General features: G+C 53.5%; 1 protein-coding gene across 3 annotated transcripts in view; it reads left to right on the top strand.

The window, feature by feature from the left end:
* Positions 1-14,560, top strand: part of SSH2 (slingshot protein phosphatase 2) — a 95,708-nt gene extending 81,148 nt beyond the window's left edge. For all 3 annotated transcript variants that reach the window (XM_027660347.1, XM_027660349.1, XM_027660348.1), the window contains 4 exons: positions 978-1,124; positions 1,753-1,953; positions 6,306-7,149; positions 8,420-14,560. In XM_027660347.1, the coding sequence (XP_027516148.1) occupies positions 978-1,124; positions 1,753-1,953; positions 6,306-7,149; positions 8,420-10,375 (3,148 nt within the window). In that variant the 3' untranslated portion in view covers positions 10,376-14,560. The remainder of the gene's footprint in view (positions 1-977; positions 1,125-1,752; positions 1,954-6,305; positions 7,150-8,419) is intronic.
* The last annotated feature ends 2,835 nt before the right edge of the window (positions 14,561-17,395 follow it).

Below are 17,395 nucleotides of genomic sequence, written 5' to 3'. Positions count from 1 at the left end.
CTGTAGCTCTCAAGCTGAGCACTGGTGGGTTCCTCTGGCCCCTGCCCATTCTACCTTTCAAGCTTAAGCTTAGAGTGTACTTCTCTAGGGCCAGGTGGAATAAGCACCAAGATTTTGCAATTAAACTGTTATCTATGGGTTTGGCTTATTTGTGCCAATCCAGTGGAAAAAAGTAATCATGCTGCTGAGTTGATAACATACTTTTCTGTACCTCAGAAATTCAGCCTGGTAAAAGTGACTCCTCTTGTTGAGCTCAGGGTCTGCTGCTGTTTCCTTGAGTCCAGCTGGTCCTACTTGGCTGCCAGTAATCTCATACCTGCTTGGGAAAAAGAGATGTCACTCCCTTGCAGTGCCCTTGTTCTGTCTGATATCCCAACATGAGTGCATTTCATAAGCATCTTACTAGTAACCCTCAGGGCTCAAAATACTGAATATAGTGTACGTAAATACCATGTGCTTTCTCAAGCAGTTTCCTTTCCAGAAAATTTAGGGATAAGAAATAAATCCTCCCCAGGGGCTTATTGTCTGCTACCTCTCTCTGTAGTTATTTTATGCATTTGTTTAGCTGTGGTGTTACTTAAGAGTTTATGTTTTCCATCTTCCTGTGTTTTTGATGGAGCAGAAGGAGAGATTCACAAAGGGGCTTTAAGAAAATGTGATTGAAGAGTCTGTGCAGGGGCTCCTGTGACACAAGTGTTGCTGACATGGAGAACAGAGGTGGTGGGCAGTGTTACCTGACATAGTGCAGAGGAAGTTTCTGCCATCCAGCATGGATGGCAGCCCTGTTATCAGGCTCTAAACTGCTCAGCAAAACCTTTTGTCTGTGTTAGTTGCTGCTTCTTTACAGTAATTCCTGGTTTCCCAGGAAGTTTGTTCAAGACTGCTTTCAAAGGCAACTTGCAAAGCCAGGCAGGGCAGTGGAGCAGTGTGACATCTCTCTGAACTTGCTGTGTTTCTCTCTCTCTGTTTCCATGCAGGGTGAGGTATATTTTGAACGTGACTCGAGAGATAGACAACTTCTTCCCTGGGCTCTTCGAATACCACAATATTCGGGTTTATGATGAAGAAGCAACAGATCTTCTGGCTTATTGGAATGACACCTACAAGTTCATCTCCAAGGCAAAGTAAGTTTTTTTCAGGACAGCACCCACACACTTAGGAGATGTATACTAAACATTTTGTATTTTCCTGCCGATTTTCGTAACTACTTTTCCTTCTTGCCTACCTAGAATCAAAACATTTTCATTTTGTAGTTTTCTGTCTCCTATCTAGGTGAGGGTTAAGGCAATGTTGGTCTCATTCAACCACTTGACAAACCTAATAATATGCTGTCAGAAGTGTGCAATAGAAGAACATGTCTCTGCTAGAGGCTTCCTTGAACTGCTCAGTAGCTTCCAGGGATGTGTTTCTAAACTGTGACACCGTGTTTGTGGTATAAGTGCTCTTTTTATTTGAAATAATTAGAGGTCTTCATAAATCCATGATTGTCCACTTGGCAATAAAAGCTTCAGAAGAGCTGTTGTAAAAAAAATCTGTTAAGAATATTAATAAGACCTTGTTCTTCACTGTCTCTGTGGGTCTTGCTCTAGTTTGTAAACTGGATTATCAGATCACATCCCAGACTTCATCTGTGGCCAGAGAGCTGAAAATGCATTTGATAATGCTCTGACAAAGAAGCTGCTGTTCTCTTAAGCTTCTCAGAAGCCACGTTTTCTGTTTAATGATCCTCTTTTTGTCTGTCTTCTGCTTCAGGAAAAATGGTTCTAAGTGCCTGGTGCACTGCAAGATGGGAGTGAGCCGCTCAGCATCCACGGTGATCGCCTATGCCATGAAGGAATACGGCTGGAACCTGGACAGGGCGTACGACTACGTGAAGGAACGACGCACCGTCACCAAGCCCAACCCCAGCTTCATGAGGCAGCTGGAGGAATACCAAGGGATCCTGCTGGCCAGGTGAGTGGAAGGAATGGTCCTGATTATCCACGTTAAGGCATAACGCTTAAATGGCTGACTCCGTTATTTTAATTAGAGATTCCATCGCGGTGTTACGTAAGCTCGGGATCGCCTCGGGAATTACAGTGTTCTGTTTTCATGGGTTGTCTCAGCTGAGCCTGGGAAAACAGGTGTAATAAAGAGCCTTTAGGAGGCTCTCTGACTTCTGAGATGTCGGTTTTTTGGAGAGTAGAATCCTATGAAGTGCCATCCGAGTGCAGCATTCAGAGCTGTGCAGACTCCAGCAGAGATAAATGATGTCCCTATTGCTTGTAACATCACTTGGCAGGGAACTCGCTTTGTCTCCATTGCAGCCTCGCAGTTCCCTGTTGAACATGCCCCTCCTCAGCAGCTGGTCTGGTTTTATTTAGATCCCTTCGGTAAGTGTTGGTGTGAGGGGAGGGGACAGGATGTTCTGTGCATTGCAACAGTGGTGTTTATTCCTTCCTAGAGTCCTGAGGCTGGTCTGGAGCTGGGCCTGGGTATGGGCAAGTGTGTTGTAATCCCAAGCCTATCACCTGACTAGCAAAAAGACATAAATACTGCATGTTTCTAAGCTGTGTTAAGCAATGTCCTCACGTGATCAGCTGGAAGGAGGTAGTGATACTCTGTTCTGCCAGATTACGGTATTTTGTTTGGGATCCTGGTGTGCTTTTCCAGGGAGCAGATCTGCAGCAAGCAGAATTACCCAAACTGAGCCTCTTGCCACAGGGGGTGGCTCTTGGCAGGTTTGGACCAAAGTAAATAGTAAATTTTGAAGCTTCATGGTGCTGTTGGAAGGTGCCTGCTTGTTGTAGAATCAGTTAGATTGGAAAAGAGCTTTAAGATCCTGAAGTCCAACCAATCCCCTACCACTGCCAAGCCCACCACTAAACCCTGTCATCAAGTGCCACATCTACACGTCTTATATGCTGTTCTTTACAGCAGCTCGGGCACTCAGGTGCTCCCTCTGGGGCATGCTTCTCACCTCTGTCCCCTACTTGGTTTTGTCCCTTCATGTCTGTGCACCCACTTACAAATACCTCTTTTCACTTCCATTCTAATGACATATCCTTCCTTCTTTGCTCTCCACCTGCTCCCAGCAATCCGACTGTCTTTTTTTGCTGAGACAGGTTTGGATTCTCAATTTTTACACCAAACCTTTGGTGTAATCTCCCCCATCACTGAAGTGTGCTTCCTCTTTCCCTCTCTGCACAGATTAACCACCTGAGAGCTCCTCCCAGCTTATTCCCTGACCAGGTGCATCCACAGGATCCTCATTCCCCACCTCTTCCTGTGCCCGTCTTCCTCTCTCCCTGCTCCTCAAACACTGACTGCAATAATGACCCTCTTTCTCTCTAAAAGCAGCCAAGTATTATCAAGTCTCAGGATAGATGACAGTGGAATAGATATTTTTAAAAATCATGCTCTTTCTGGTCTGAAACCCTTTGAGACAGACACTACACCTGCCTTTGGTGCCTTGTGACACCAAACATGCTGCTGGCACCAGTCACTAAAGGTCAGTGCTAACTCTGAGCTAGGGATGACCTGACCAGCACTGAGCAGACTGGGAAATTAGATCTCACTGGGATGGACTGGATGGAGAAAAAGAACCTTTTTAGATGTGAAAAACACACCAATAACAGGTTGGTGAACACCTATGAGGAGCCCTGGGCTTGGGAGCAGGTGGTGTCTCACATGCATGACCTGAGATTGGCTCAGTTGGTTAGAGCCTGGTGCTAATAGTGCCAGGGTTGTAGCTTCAATGCCTGGAGGGGCCATTCACTGAAGAGATGGACTTGAAGATCCTTGTGGGCCCCTTCCAAGTCAGAATGTTCTGTGATCTTTAAAGACCTCAGCCCTGCTAGGGTTGGTTTAGGTAATCTGCCAGTCTGGCACACCTGCAAAGCCGCACTGTTACAAACATTTTGATTAAGGATTATTGTTGTCCCTGTTTTCTAGTGTTTTTCAGAGGTAAATCTTTCTTTCTGCCATCATTTATATGGTGTGTGGCTCCCCTCCCACTGAAGCACACCACTGCTCCTGACCTACTCGGCAGGTCCCTGTACAATGGCACAAACAGGATTACTTGTGAGGCTTTAAAAAATGCAAGAGCAGTACATTACATCTGTGTAGGACGAAAAAGCTGCAGTAAATGAAGCTTCACTGAAGCAAGGAATGGCCCCTACGTGCTGCAGGAACGGTCCCTCTTTATTTCCTCTCTCAGCTCCAAACTGCTTTTTTTTTTTTTCTCATCTTTCTTCTCTGTGTTATTTATCTTTGCCCTCTGGCCTCTGGCTGCCTTGTTTATTGCTGTGGTATTCCAGGACAGGTAAAAAAAACAAAAACAAAAAAACAACAGATTGACGCTCATGTGACTGCTCCGATTTCAGGGGGAAGGTATGTGAGGGCAGCCATGTGCTCGCACTATCTAGTTACGGTTTTGTGTTGGGGTTACAGCAACTGGGATATGTTTTCCAGCTGTAAAATGAAAACCCCCTGCCTGCTTTTAGTCACAACAACAAGCATGTTTTGCTCTTTGGGACTGTCATACTTCCTGGGGTTAGTTAACTGTCCCCTCCCTCTGTTGATAAACACAGCAAGGCTGAGCCAAGCCTGTTTCTGTTATTAGTTATGGATAAGTTACAGGAAAACAGTGTCTGTGATCTCCCGTGCCTTGTGCAGCTTGTGAATCAACAGCAGTTTTATATCTGAACCTGGAGAGCTGGTGGGAGGTGTGGGGGGCTCCTGGTCCAAAGCTGGTGTGGGCACAAGCACAGGAATGTTGCCCAGGAAAGTCAAGAGGCAGCTGTGGGCTCTAGGAAGGGACATGGGCTCCTGATCTCTGACCCTGCTTCAGGCACCTCCTGCACATTGTAAGACTGGAGGAAGTGTGAGGTTGGAAGCTAACACAGCACACCTCTCCCAGTGGTGCTTGACATCTCTTTTGATTCTCAGATTGGTGCCAGGCAAGTTTGGTTTGCTCACACACAAGGGCACTTTTGACTTCTGAAATCAGATGTGCTACAGGGAGCTGAGTTTGAGCACTGAAGGGCCCTGTAAAAACATCAGCAGCTCCTGGGGTTATATGAGCAGAAATCTTTGACACTCCATACAGAGCCCCAGCAAGAACCTGCCTCAGGGAGAAGCCTGTTCCTGCTGCCAAACTGTGCTCCAAAACCCAATAGAGAGTGAGCTCGTGCACCCCAGAGCAGTGTATTTGGCCTCTGATCTTGACCCTCTGCTCCTCTGAAAGGACCTGTTTCTGCCCTGTGTCACACGTGAAGGTTGTCACTGATTATGGGGTTGGAAAGCTAAATCTGCAATGGATTATTCTCCTTAGCTGTTGGGCACCCACAACTACACTGACACATTTTAATTAGCTCAATAGCATCTGTTAATTAACTTACTGCAGCCAGTGGATGTGTCTGGGAGCGCCTGCTCACACTAGTAAGGTACTGAGGGGTTTTGCAAGGTCTCCTGCAGATCCAAGGAGGTTTCTGTGGTTTCTGTGTTCCTCCTAGGGGCAGTGGGCGGAAGCACATCCCTGTGGCCGTGGCCACTCGGCAAACCCTGGCAGACTGGGGTAGCTCTGGGGTTTTGGGGTGAGAAATTGCCTCTGGGGCTCTCTGAAAGCCTGGGTGCGTGGGCTGGGGTTTTTGGCAGGTGGAGATGAAGAGGATGATGCAATGCCACTGGCAGTTGCTCAGGCCTTCCTAAAGGGGCTTTCCAAGAGCAGGAGAACTCTTGAGCTTCCTTCCTGTAGAAGGTGGGTGGTGGTTTGGGCTGTTTGTTTGCTGTTGAGGATATCTTGTGCGTTTTACACACACCCACGCCCACTCACCCCACCCTAGCCCTTGGTCACCAGAGCCAGTTATTTATCACTGAAGCTACTCAAAAGAAGGAACCATAAGAGAAATTGGACTTTATTCAGTGTCCACCACCCACTTGCATCCAGGACAAGGGATCCTGTCTCTTCTGGTCATGGCTCACCTGCTAGAAAATGGGAAATGCTTGCTGGCTGAGAAAGGACCAGAATAGTTGATTAAACATTGCATTTGTTGAGTGGACTGATCCAACACTGCTGAGGAATAGGTGTGTGTGGAACAGAATAGAGCCATGGGATTTAGCTCCTGAAAAGTGACTTGTTATCGGACCAACTTCTCCAGCAGCAGGTTTGGCCCTGAACCGTTGTGGTGAAGCTGCAGTTGTGGTTAATGACTCCAGTACTTGGCACGGCTTTTCCTGTAGGTTGTATCCCCTTAGAACAAGGTGGGTCTGGGTCTGGTACGTGAAAACTACTCAGTGTTTTCCTTTGCTTTCCCTGCCCGCAGCAAACAGCGGCACAACAAACTGTGGCGCTCGCACTCCGACAGCGACCTCTCGGATCACCACGAGCCCATCTGCAAGTCTGGGCTGGAGCTGAACAAAAAGGAGATCACCACCTCAGCCGACCAGATCTCGGAGGCAAAGACCAACGACAACCAGCAGCCCATGTCTCCCATCTACTCAGCTGAGCTGGACAGGGAGCAGCAGCCTCCAGAGGACACAAACATGATCGAGGACGTGTGCGCAAAGGAGAGAAGGATCCACTTAGAGTTTACGTGCCGAGACTTCCACGCTGAGCAGATGGAGGACAAGCTGAACCTGAACAATATCAATGGTTGTACGGCGGGGTGTTGTGTAGACTCTGTCCCCCCTGATAACTGCCATACTTCTGAGGCCTTAATGCAGCTCCAGCACCCCTTGGAAATAACGGAGTTTCCTGATTTGACAGTGGACGATCTAGAAAAAGATGCCCTTAAGCCTGATATGAACGTGCACTTGGTTCCCATGGAAGAATTCACTTCATGCTTAAAAGACTCTCCTCAATCCCCAAACCAAAATTCCCTGAGTCTCCAGCAGAATCCTCAGCCCGAAGGGACAGACCTCAGTACAGACAGGATCGATTTCTTCAGCGCTTTGGGGAAATTTGTGGAGCTTTCCCAGGAGAGCCGGTCACGCACCTGCTCCCATTCCAGGCCGGAGGAGCAAGGGAGTGGAAGGAATGGGGTCTCCAGGGTGCCTGTGCTGGAAGTGCCACCTGCTGCTGATGGGGGTGCAGATGCTCGAAGGAACAGCCCTGGAAACTCTCCTCAGGCATCAGATGACTCTTCCACAGATGAAGAACAACAAAAGGTTAAAATAACGTGCTTGTTTTTTTAGGAACTGCTGTTCAAACCTATCCCTGGGCAGTTCTCCTGTTGTAGGGGGTGCTGTGAATAGGATTTTCTAGCCCTGCTTTCACTGGACAGGGTGGCTGTTTGGGAAAGGATTGCTGGATGCTTCACTCTTCCTTCACTTTTAGATACTTGCCCTTTTCTGCACTTTTTCCTTAAACATCAGTTTGCTGGCATTGGCAGGGCACTGGCTGAGCTGACCTTGACCTGACCTGCTGTGCTGTTCTCGTGAGAAACTTATTTTTGAATTTTGCATCAGGAGAGCAGAAAGGTGGGATTTGACCCACTAATACAGCTGGACCCTGCACAGCCAAACCCAGCTAATGTCCCAAACCTGCACGGATATTTATCTGACTTGAGAAATCCACCAAAGAATGGGGCAAAACTGGTGCCTTTCCCTGGTTGGGAAGCACCAGCGCTGGTGTAGTAAATCAAGGCAGATGTACAGCTTCCACTGCTGGAGGAAGAAATGAGCCTGTCCAGATTTAGAGTGATGGCATTGGGCATGTCATGGCTCACTTCTCTCCTGGATAGAGAGATGGTCCTGAACAAAATTTAGTAACCTCTAAATTTAGGTAATCGCTTTTCAGCCTCCAGGACTCTCACAGGGATTGATGATGTCCGGGGCCATCGTTTTCTGGGAGCCTCTCTTATTTAAATTCCACGCTGCATTGCTTGAATCCTTTCCATCTCCATGTGAGGCAATAAGGCTCTTCCAAATATAATAGGGCAACGCTCTCTCCAGTGATTTGGCAGTGTCTGTGGGGATGGGGAGCCTCTCTGGCCATTTTCCTCCAGGAAACCAGAGTGTTTCAGCACTTGGTCATTCTTTTTGCTGTACTTCTGTTTGCTCTGTACGTGAGCAGAATCTCTCTCATATTTTCAGTTCAGAACTGCACTTTTAGCAGCATTAGGATTCTTTTTGTTAGCTAGATTTTTCTTTATTAAAAAAAGAAAAGGCTAAATTTTCCTTGCAGTTTGTGATGATTAAATAGAAGTTCTTAAATCTCAGTGTAAGTGAAATCCAGCCTAGAATATGTTAAATTCAATCCCAGAGGCACTAATGCATCTACATTAGTGATCACTGCTCTTGTGATCCATCTCCACACACTGGCACATGTTTTTTTGTTCCTTTGGGATGTATACCACTGTCTCCTTTAAGCTGCTGCTGCTTGCACTGCATTAGCAGAGCTGATCCACTTTGTAATTTTCCTGTTTGTGTGTTGCAGGAGGTCCCTGAGCTGCCTAGTGCAGGTCATCTCACGAGATCCCACTCGGAAAATGCCATTTCTGTGAAGGAAATTATCACAGAGATCGAGTCAATCAACCAGGGAGCAGGACCTGCCCAGCAGAAAGAGGGCTCAGCCAACCTCAGCCAGACACCAAAGAGGAACACGGTGCATGACCTGCCAGTGGAGGCCATTTGGGCATTGGAAAGGGTGGAACAGAGTGAAGGAGCCTGTGCTGGACACCAGGAAAAGGAGAAGGACCCTCTGCTGGCTGAAGAAGAAGCTGCCCCCTCTCTGCAGCCATCTGGTAAAATAGAGCTGGAAGAAAGCGGCTCTGCGGGGGAGCAGCAAGAGCTTCGTGGCTCCACCAACCCTGAGCCCAAGTGGTGCCCCGGCTCCGTCCGGCGAGCCACGCTGGAGTTCGAGGTGCGCTTCAGACAGGAGCAGGAGCACCAGCACACATCCCCCATCTGCACCTTACCCACCCGCAAGAACTCCAGGAACGACTCTCCTGCTGCCGAGCTCCTGCCGCGGGGGAAGAGTGAGGAGCCGCCCCTGGAGCTGGCTCCGGAGGGTGACAGGGCGCAGGTACCGGGCACTGAGGAGCCTCTGCTGCCTCCTGGGGCAGAGCTGCCTGCACCCCTCACCCCCCCTGCTGCAGAGCCCGGCCTGGGGCAGGAGGGAGCGGTGCAGGAGCACAGGACAGTGGTCTTGTTTGATGGGACGGAGGAGCCACCCCTGCCCTCCCTCCTCCCAAAGAGAGTCGAAATCATCGAATACACTCCCATGGTCAAGTCTGCAGAGCAGCACCCTGACACAAGCTGTGAGCAGGGCGGGCTGGCCACAGCCATCCCATCTTTAGATGAAAACTTGAACCCTTCAGTGTACTTGGAGGAGGCTCCAACCTGTCTCAGAGCTCTGGCGGATCTTCCCCCACCGGAGCACGCGGTACGCGAGCAGGCCACCCTCACTGCAGGCAGCCCCAGCGTGGAAGGTGGTGGGTTATCTGTTCACCTCGGTGCTGCCCCTCCCTCTGCCCAGGTGACCTCTACACCTTCAGCCAGCCTCGACCGCTCTCCTTATCCCTATGTAATCCACCTGGAAGGTGTCACTGAGCAGAGCACGGGTACAGACGATGAGCCAGTCACGCCGTGTGGCATCGAGGGAGACACGACTCTGCTGTTCAGGGACAGACCCAAACCTCTCTGCGGGGGCGGTGACAGCATCTCAAGGCAGCTGAGCAGGGAGGACTTCACCAGCCAGCATGCCAAAAACATGGACCTTCTGGACATCTCGTTCCTGTGTTACAGCCTCCCGCACAGCCCCAGCAGCCGCAGTGTGGGGGAGCGCAGCAGCAGCCCCGGGCTGGTCAAGCAGCGAGCAAAGGAAATAGAGGCTCGGATCCGGCACGCAGGGCTCACCACACCCTCCCACATGAAACGCTCGGCATCCTTGGCCAAACTGGACTGCCTGGACCTCTCCAAGGATGACTTGTGCGAGAGGGAGTCTGCCTCAGCCTCTTCCCATACCAACCCGGTGCTTCTCACCTGCGTTGCCCTCGGTCGAGGCTTTTGCGAGGGAAGGTTGGAGAGGGGCTCGGAAAGCACGTGTGGAAAGCATCGCCTTTCCTCCCCAGAGCCCACTAAGCATTTCGTGGAACAGCTCAGAACAGCCGAGTGCATTGCCCAGAGCAAGCCGGTGGAGAGGCCGCTGGCTCAGTACGCCAAAGAGTGCGGCTCCAGCCAGCAGAGTTTGTGTTCCAGCACGGATCCGACGTGGACTAGCTCCGAGGAGGGTCCTCCGCTGCTCCAGGTGCAGGTCCTGGACTCCTTGTCTCCAGCTCAAGGTCTGGCTGTCGCACCTCGGCAGCAGCACGGGAGAACTCACCCTCTGAGGAGGCTCAAAAAGACCAATGAGAAAAAGCGGACAACCAATCCCCTCTACAACACGATGTGATCCCGGGCCCTTGGCTGTGATTTCTTACTCAGAACCCGTGGTGTTGCTTTCACGCAAGGGGAAGGTGTAATATAAGGAACATGCACTTTACTGGTTAATTTTATATATATTGTCATTTTACTGTTCCTGGCGCATGTAGGTGTGGGTTGGTTCTTCTGTGTGTGACTCTGACTGCAGGACTGTTTGGGTTTTTTTAAGTTTTTTAACTCAGATAACCTCAAATGTTCTTTTTTTTTTTTTTTTTTGTTAGTTTGTTTTAAAAGAACACCTTTATCATGCGAAAATTGATGTTGGCTAGCTTTGGCAAGGTGGAGTTTTGCTTAGAACCAGATCCTAGTTCCTAACTTGAATTCTCCCCATGCCTTGAAATGGTGCTGGGCAGTTGGTGGGGTGGGAGCCCCCATAAATGTGAAGGCTGTGCCAAGGTCCCTTTGTTTGGCCTTTTATTTCTGCAAACTGGAACTCCACCATGCTGGCAGGTCCCTCACAAAGCTGCTTCAGGACAAACCCCACCCCAGGCTCAGTTCAGCTGGTGCTTCCCAAAAAGGAGCACATGGGGGTAAATCCTCCCAAGGGATGGGCAGCACTGAGACCTGCACTCCTCACCTGCCATGGGGCACAGAGCCCTGTTCTGTGGTGAGGTGGGGCAGAGCTCCTCCATGAGCTGCCAAGCTCACCTCTACCCCCAAAGCCAGCGTGTTCTTTTAAAACAAACACCTCATTAGGGTTTTAACCCTCCCATTACTTGAATACTGCTGTGGGCCTTCTAAGTTCATGGCCATATCATCTGTCCTCTGCCCTCCTGCTGCCTCCCCTCTGCCCAAAAGCTGTTCTTGTGCTGCCTGAGTTTTCCTCTCCCCTGTGCTGTGCTCACAGGCATTTCTGGTTGCTCCCAAACCTCGACCTGTTACCATTGTTACACAACAATTGTTGCCCTTAATGCAAAGCTTTGTCCTCTCTGCTGTCACTCCTAACTCTTGACCCAGAGGGAAGATGTTTTCTGGAATTTTTCTCTTTTTTTTTTTTTTTTTTGCCTAAATTGTATATATGATATTTATATGAGGGGGGGGTTTTTTGTTGTTGTTTCTATGGGTTTTTAAAAAAAAAAAAGGGCAAGACTGCATTCTGTAAACTGGAAAACAAACCCACCTGACTCAAACTCAGTGCTGTTCATTGTGATCTGCACAGACATGGGAGTGGATTTGACATTGTAAGCTGTCTTCCCTTTCCAAAAGTGAACCTCGATGCCAGCCTTTGCCAAATGTGTCCCTTCTCCTTTGGTCCTGTGTGAACCCCCTTTACCCCACTGTGGGAGGAGCACTGTGTCTCTGCCTGTCTCCCTCCTGCTGGAAGCTGGGTTACAGAAGTGCCAGTCAGATGTGGAAAGCTGTCAGCAGGTTCCAAGCCATTCTGCAGGTTCTTGCTTCCCTGGAGAAACTGTGTTTGAAGGGTCTGCTCCAAATTCTAGCAAACTGTTTAGTGATTTCTGAGCAGTTTGGCTAAATCAAAGGTCCTCCTTTCCAGCTGTGTGTATCAGCAAGTTGTCCCTGTGCTGTAGGAGCAGAGGGAAAGGCACTTGGCCATGGCAGGGGAGTTCTGGGTCCTGTTTGCAGTCCCATGGCATGTCCTGTCTGAGCTGGTGCTTGGCTTGGGCCCAGACCTGCCCTCCGGGGAGGAACAAAGCACAGGGACGATGCAGAATGGCTCCAGCTGCTGAAGCCCAGCATGGAGAGGACACGGTGTGGGAGGAGCAGCAGCCAAGGCCATGCCTAGAAAGCAGCACCTGATGCTGCAGAGCCTTGTAGACTCTGATGGGACAAACTCATCTTGAGCTGGAGAGGAGTGCCCGGCACCAGAGTGCTGGGGAGTATTGGGAAGCAGCATGTGCCTGCCCTGGGAGAGGGGTGTCTGTGACACCCCAGCTGGCAGCAGAGGAGAGCGTGGCAGTTGGCAAGGTAATCCCACCTTGCTGCCCTGCTGTAGCTCCCAGGGATCCTCCTGTGCTGCTTTGCAGCCTGGGCACAGGTCTGTGAGTTGGTCTGTGCTCCAGCAGCCATGAGCACTGTCCCTCCCTTTCCAAGGAGCTTGAGCTCTGGGAGGATGTTGCTGCCCATGCTCACTGCAGGCTGGAGCGCAGCCCTGTCTGGGGTCAAATACCACGTCGCCCCAGGCCATTTCAGTCATTAGAAGTCACCTAAACCCCTGGCCTGGGAAGCCAGTTACTTCTTTGGGACACTGAAAGACATGTGGCTTCTCCTAGCCTGCTCCAGCTGGCTCCGGAGCTGGGCAGACACTGTGGAAAGGCCAAGTGGCTCATGTCATCTGGTGAAGGACAGATTCAGTCCTTGCCTCCCCCACAAACATCACCAGGCCCTGCTGCCCACTGTTCTGGCCCCAAGGACATGCCTGCCTGCCCCTCCTCAGGCGGAAGGGATGGGTTGCCACCAAGCCTGCCCTGCGTTGGAGGGAGCAAGCTTGGCTGTCAGCGTGTCCTGGTGACAAGGATCTGCTGGGGAGGGCAAAGCCCTGTGTAAAATTTGTTCCCTTAAGAAGGCAGGAGGAGGAGGAAGAGGTTTGGGTTTCTTTGCCCAGCTTGATCTCAGGAGAAATGCCCTCTAGGAAGGGTCTTCCATGCAGACCAGAAATGCTGCTTCCTTCCAATACTCAGCTGCTCTCCGGGTGCTTCAGCTGGGGAGAGCAGCGAAGGGGCAGAGGCCCCTGCAGGGAGGTGCTTTGCTGTCCCCTTGTCCTGGGCTCTGGCCCAGCACAACTGGTTTTTCTCTGGGAAGGCTGTGGACAGGCAGAGGGAGTCAGGGATGGTGGTTCTCTTGCAGAGTGATGAAGGCCTTGGAGGTCTGGAGGCTCTGAGCAGAATGGCAGGAAGGGGGCAGACTGGAGGGGCCTGAACCTCCTTGACCAGTGTCTGGGCAATGAAGCCACCAAGCCCCTGGCATCAGAGGTCTCTGCCTGGGGACAGTTGTCCCTTTCTCCATGCTGGTGGCTCATGGGAGAGTGGTGACTCACTCCTGCTTCCCGTGACCACCCCATGAGAGCTGCTTGTGCCCTGCTGAGCACCATGGGGAGCTGCACCTCTGGGGTGCTCAGCAGCCACCGAGCCTCGCGGATGGAGGGGTTTTAGGAGAAAACGCGTTTTAAGGGCATTTTTGTACAAAGCAACTGTTCTTTGGTCTCTTGCGAAGCCTCTCGGAGGACGCTTTATTGTTTACATTGACTCCTGTACAATATCCCAGCCATCGCCTCCCGTCTCGGCCGTACTGTAACGTGTGAGCCTTGCACAAACGGACTGTGTGTGCGTGAAACTGGTTCTACACTGCGTTCTGTTGCACTCGGTGGTGTGTGTGTGTGTGCGTGTGTGTGTCTGGTCTGCTTGAGAAGTTGTGACATGTACAAATCTCCCCCCTTTCGGCCCTTTCCTGGGGCACGGTCCCAGCGGGTGGCAGGAGGTGACGCCACTTCGGGGTCACTTGGATGTTGAACGGAGCAGGGATTAGCTCCGTGTCCCTCTGCCAGCAAAGGCCTGGTGGAAGGGAACCCGCCCCAGCTCCAGCTGCTCCGGGGACCTCCTGGAAGGAGTGAGCTGCCTGGAATCCGTGGGCACCGGTGCACTGCACCTGCCCGGGGGGCTCCAAGAGCCTCACAGCTCTCCCGGCCCACTGGCAGGAGGAAGCCATACCCGCTGCAGGTCCCTGCTCCCCGCACGGTGCGTCCTGCCTTAATCTGGTCCTGGCTCCACGCAAGGCCCCCCCCGCTTCTCCCTAAGGGAGGGACCCCCAAGCCCTTGCTGGCGCGGGGCAGAGGCTCTGGCCTGGCGCAGGAGTGTCCGGCAGTGCTGCCAGAGGTGCTGCCAGCCCACGCTGCAGACATCTCTCTTGGCACAAGAGAAGGTGCCAGTGCCTTTTATTTTCCTTTATGGAGATGTGACGTCCGTGCGCTGGTTTGTAGGGATCGCCCAGGGCCAGGCAGCTGGCGGTGGGGTTGCAAACCAGGGAGGGGAGTGCTTCTGTCTGCCCCTCCTGGATCTTCCTTGGTGGCTGGGATCGTCCCCTTTTCCCCTAAAGACTCTATGACCGATGTGCTCAGCTGTTTTTAAATGTGAACTTGTGCACTGATGTGCAGATTCAATGTTATTGTTACTGAATGAATAAAACTTTATTTTGAAGATGACGTGGGTGTGTGGCCTTGTTTGGGGGGATCAGGGCTGGGGGCGAGGAGTGATCCGTGCTGCTCTCAGAGCACAGGGCAGCGGTGGGAAGCTGGGGAGTCAGAGTGGAGTTGTTCACTCACATCCCCTGACAGAAGGGAGGATGGGTCTGTCCTGTCCCAAGTGATGGAGCCGTGCTTCCAAGCAAGATGTACCTCCAGATCCTGCTGCAGCTGCAGGACAGGTGCTGAGGGTTGTGTATGTAAAGCTGTTGGGATGCAGTGGGTGACCTCCCTGCACTGCTGCAGGCAGAGCTGTGGAGAGTGTCCTGGGCTTTAAGCTCCAAGGAGGATGTGAGGTTTTAGCTGGACACCGAACCAGACCCGTCATGGTTGGTCAAGGAGCTGAGCCAAATCCAAGCACCAAATAACCATGGCATGAGTGGATCTTTTCATTGGGAAAGAGCCCATCTTGGGTGAGTTGGTTTTGCACACTGTTCTGTACCATTGTGGTAAGGAAGTGGCACAAGGGTCTCTGTGGGCTCCCACTACCTTTGCTGTGAGCAAGGGAATGCTGAGAGCACCAAATCCCTCGGGCTCAGCCTCATCTTCCAGGAAGCTTCCCACTGGGCCAGGGCATCAGGGTGTGGGGTCAGGGTGCAGGGCCACTGCTGTGGGACTGGCAGTGTCTCCAGGGTGCCCAATTCCTTCCTGCTCCCTGCAGCACCAGCTGGGGAAAGGCTTCCCATGGCCTTTTCTCCAGTTGCTGAGGATGTGGCTTGGAGCTGGGGACACAGAGCTCACTCCATCCCCAAAGGCAGAATGAGCCAGGGCCATGGTGGGGCAGGGCAGGCAAGAGGTGCCTCTGCACCTCCATCCCTCTCTGCCACCCCTTTGGCCGGGTGAACAAGGATGTCACATTTTCCCTGCCTTTTTGCCAGCTGCCCCCTCCTGCCCGCTCAGCCAATGCTCGTCCAGCTCCACATGGTGCCCTTGTAGGGTCCAGGGCTTTGCTGCCTTTCCAGGAACCACCGCTCCCCTCCCTCTGGTCCCTGAGCCCTACAATCCCTTAATCCCCTTGGGCCAGGGCATCCCTCCGGGGCTGAGCTTCACTAAATCCCAAATCTGGCTCCTCGATGTGCCTGTACAACCATCCTGCCGTTCCTGGCTGGGGCTGACATGGGCTCGCTCTGTGGATTTGCAGATCCCTTTCTCCTGGGGGAGGTGGGGACGCTTATGGGGTGCCGTGGGTGTTGGGAGCCCCAGGGGCAGCCCATGGTCATGGTCCCTGTGGGGTTGGGCTGGCTGTGGGGTGCGGGGGACCCATGTCAGGGTCACAGCCCTGGGCAGAGGTGACCCCTGGGGTTTTGGCAGCCTGGGACTGTCGAAGCTGACCCTCCCCTCGTTTTCCCCCAGTGCTTTAGGAGGACTCGGGGGTTTCTCCTGCCCCACCAGACCCCCGCAGCGCTGGGCAGAGAGGCTCCCACGCACCGCGCCGGGGGGTCTGCGGGCACCCTTGGTCCCCCCCGCTTTTGGGGCGGGAGTGTGGGGTGGCTGTGCGGGGGCTGCCCCCATCCCCGCGGGCAGAGCGGGGGGCCGGGCAGGGTGCGGGGGCAGGCGGGGCCGGGCCGGGCCCCCCCTCCCCTCCCCTCCGGTGCCCGCCGCGGGGGGGCTGTGCCGGCCCCGCGCCCGGCTCGGCTCAGCTGTTCTCTGCGGCAGCGGCACCGCGCGGGGCCGAGCCGAGCCCAGCCGAGCCGAGCCCAGCCGGGCGGAGCGGAGCCGAGCGGGGCCGGGCCGGGCCGGGGGGAGCGGAGCGGGGCTGAGCGGGGCCGGAGCGGGCGGAGCGGAGCCGAGCGGGGCGCGGAGCGGAGCCGGGCGCGCCTGGGCGCGGAGGAGCCGCCGAGCGCAGGTGGGAGCCGGGCGGGGGGGAGGCGGCGGGACCGCGGTGGGAAGGGACGGGGGGACGCGGGGAGCGGGGCTGAGCCCCCCGGGCCCCGGCCCCTCGCCGCCCGCCGGCGGAGATGGCTATATTTGGACAGTGACCTCTGGTCGTTCCCGAGCAGCCGCTGCGGATTCAATTGTGGCAACGTAATGGCACGGCCGGGAGCGGGGAGCGGGGCTGTCCTGCCTGTATCCTGCCTGCACCCTGCCTGTATCCTGCATGCACGCCGCCTGCACCCCACCCGTACCCCGCCTGACCCCACTTTCATGCTGCCTGCACCCCACCTGCACCCCATCTCTCTCTGCCAGCACCTCATCCAACCCCACCCGCACCCTGCCTGCACCCCACCCAATTCTCATGCCTGCAGCTTGCTAGCACCCTGCCTGCACCCCACCTACACCCCATTCAGCCCTGCCTGCACCTCACCTGCACCCCACCCAACCCAGCCTGCACCCTACACGCTGCTGGCACCCTGCTCAACTCTGCCTGCTCCACATCCGCCCCTCACCTGCACCCCACACCCTGCCTGCACCCTGCCCTGCCAGCCAGGCTGGCCCCCCTTAGCCTGCATGCTGACACCCCAAACTCTGCTCCCTCTGGCAGTGGTTGACATGCTGCAAAATCCCCGGAGAGCTCCTCCCCAGGGCCGGAGACCGTGCTCAAGACCATGGGGGTGACACCAGCGGTGCCAGTGTCCAGCCCCCCTTGGTAGCTGGGCTCTGGGCCCCTTAACACCCAGCTCCAACCCGTTCAGCCAGGCCAGGGATGATGCTGAAGTGCCATGAGGACTCCGGGAACACCCAGGGACTGGGCAGATGTAGCTTGGCTGGGCACTGCATGTGCCCTGTCCAAAAGCTACCTCCTGGAACAAGGAGGAGCAGATCTGCTCCTGCCTCTGCCCACACCGGCCCCGTGGG

The sequence above is a fragment of the Corapipo altera genome, unplaced genomic scaffold (assembly GCF_003945725.1).
Source record: "Corapipo altera isolate COAL_440 unplaced genomic scaffold, ASM394572v1 271, whole genome shotgun sequence".
NCBI lineage: Eukaryota > Metazoa > Chordata > Aves > Passeriformes > Pipridae > Corapipo > Corapipo altera.
Note: the sequence above shows the minus strand (reverse complement) of the source record. Positions and strands in the feature narration are given on the sequence as shown.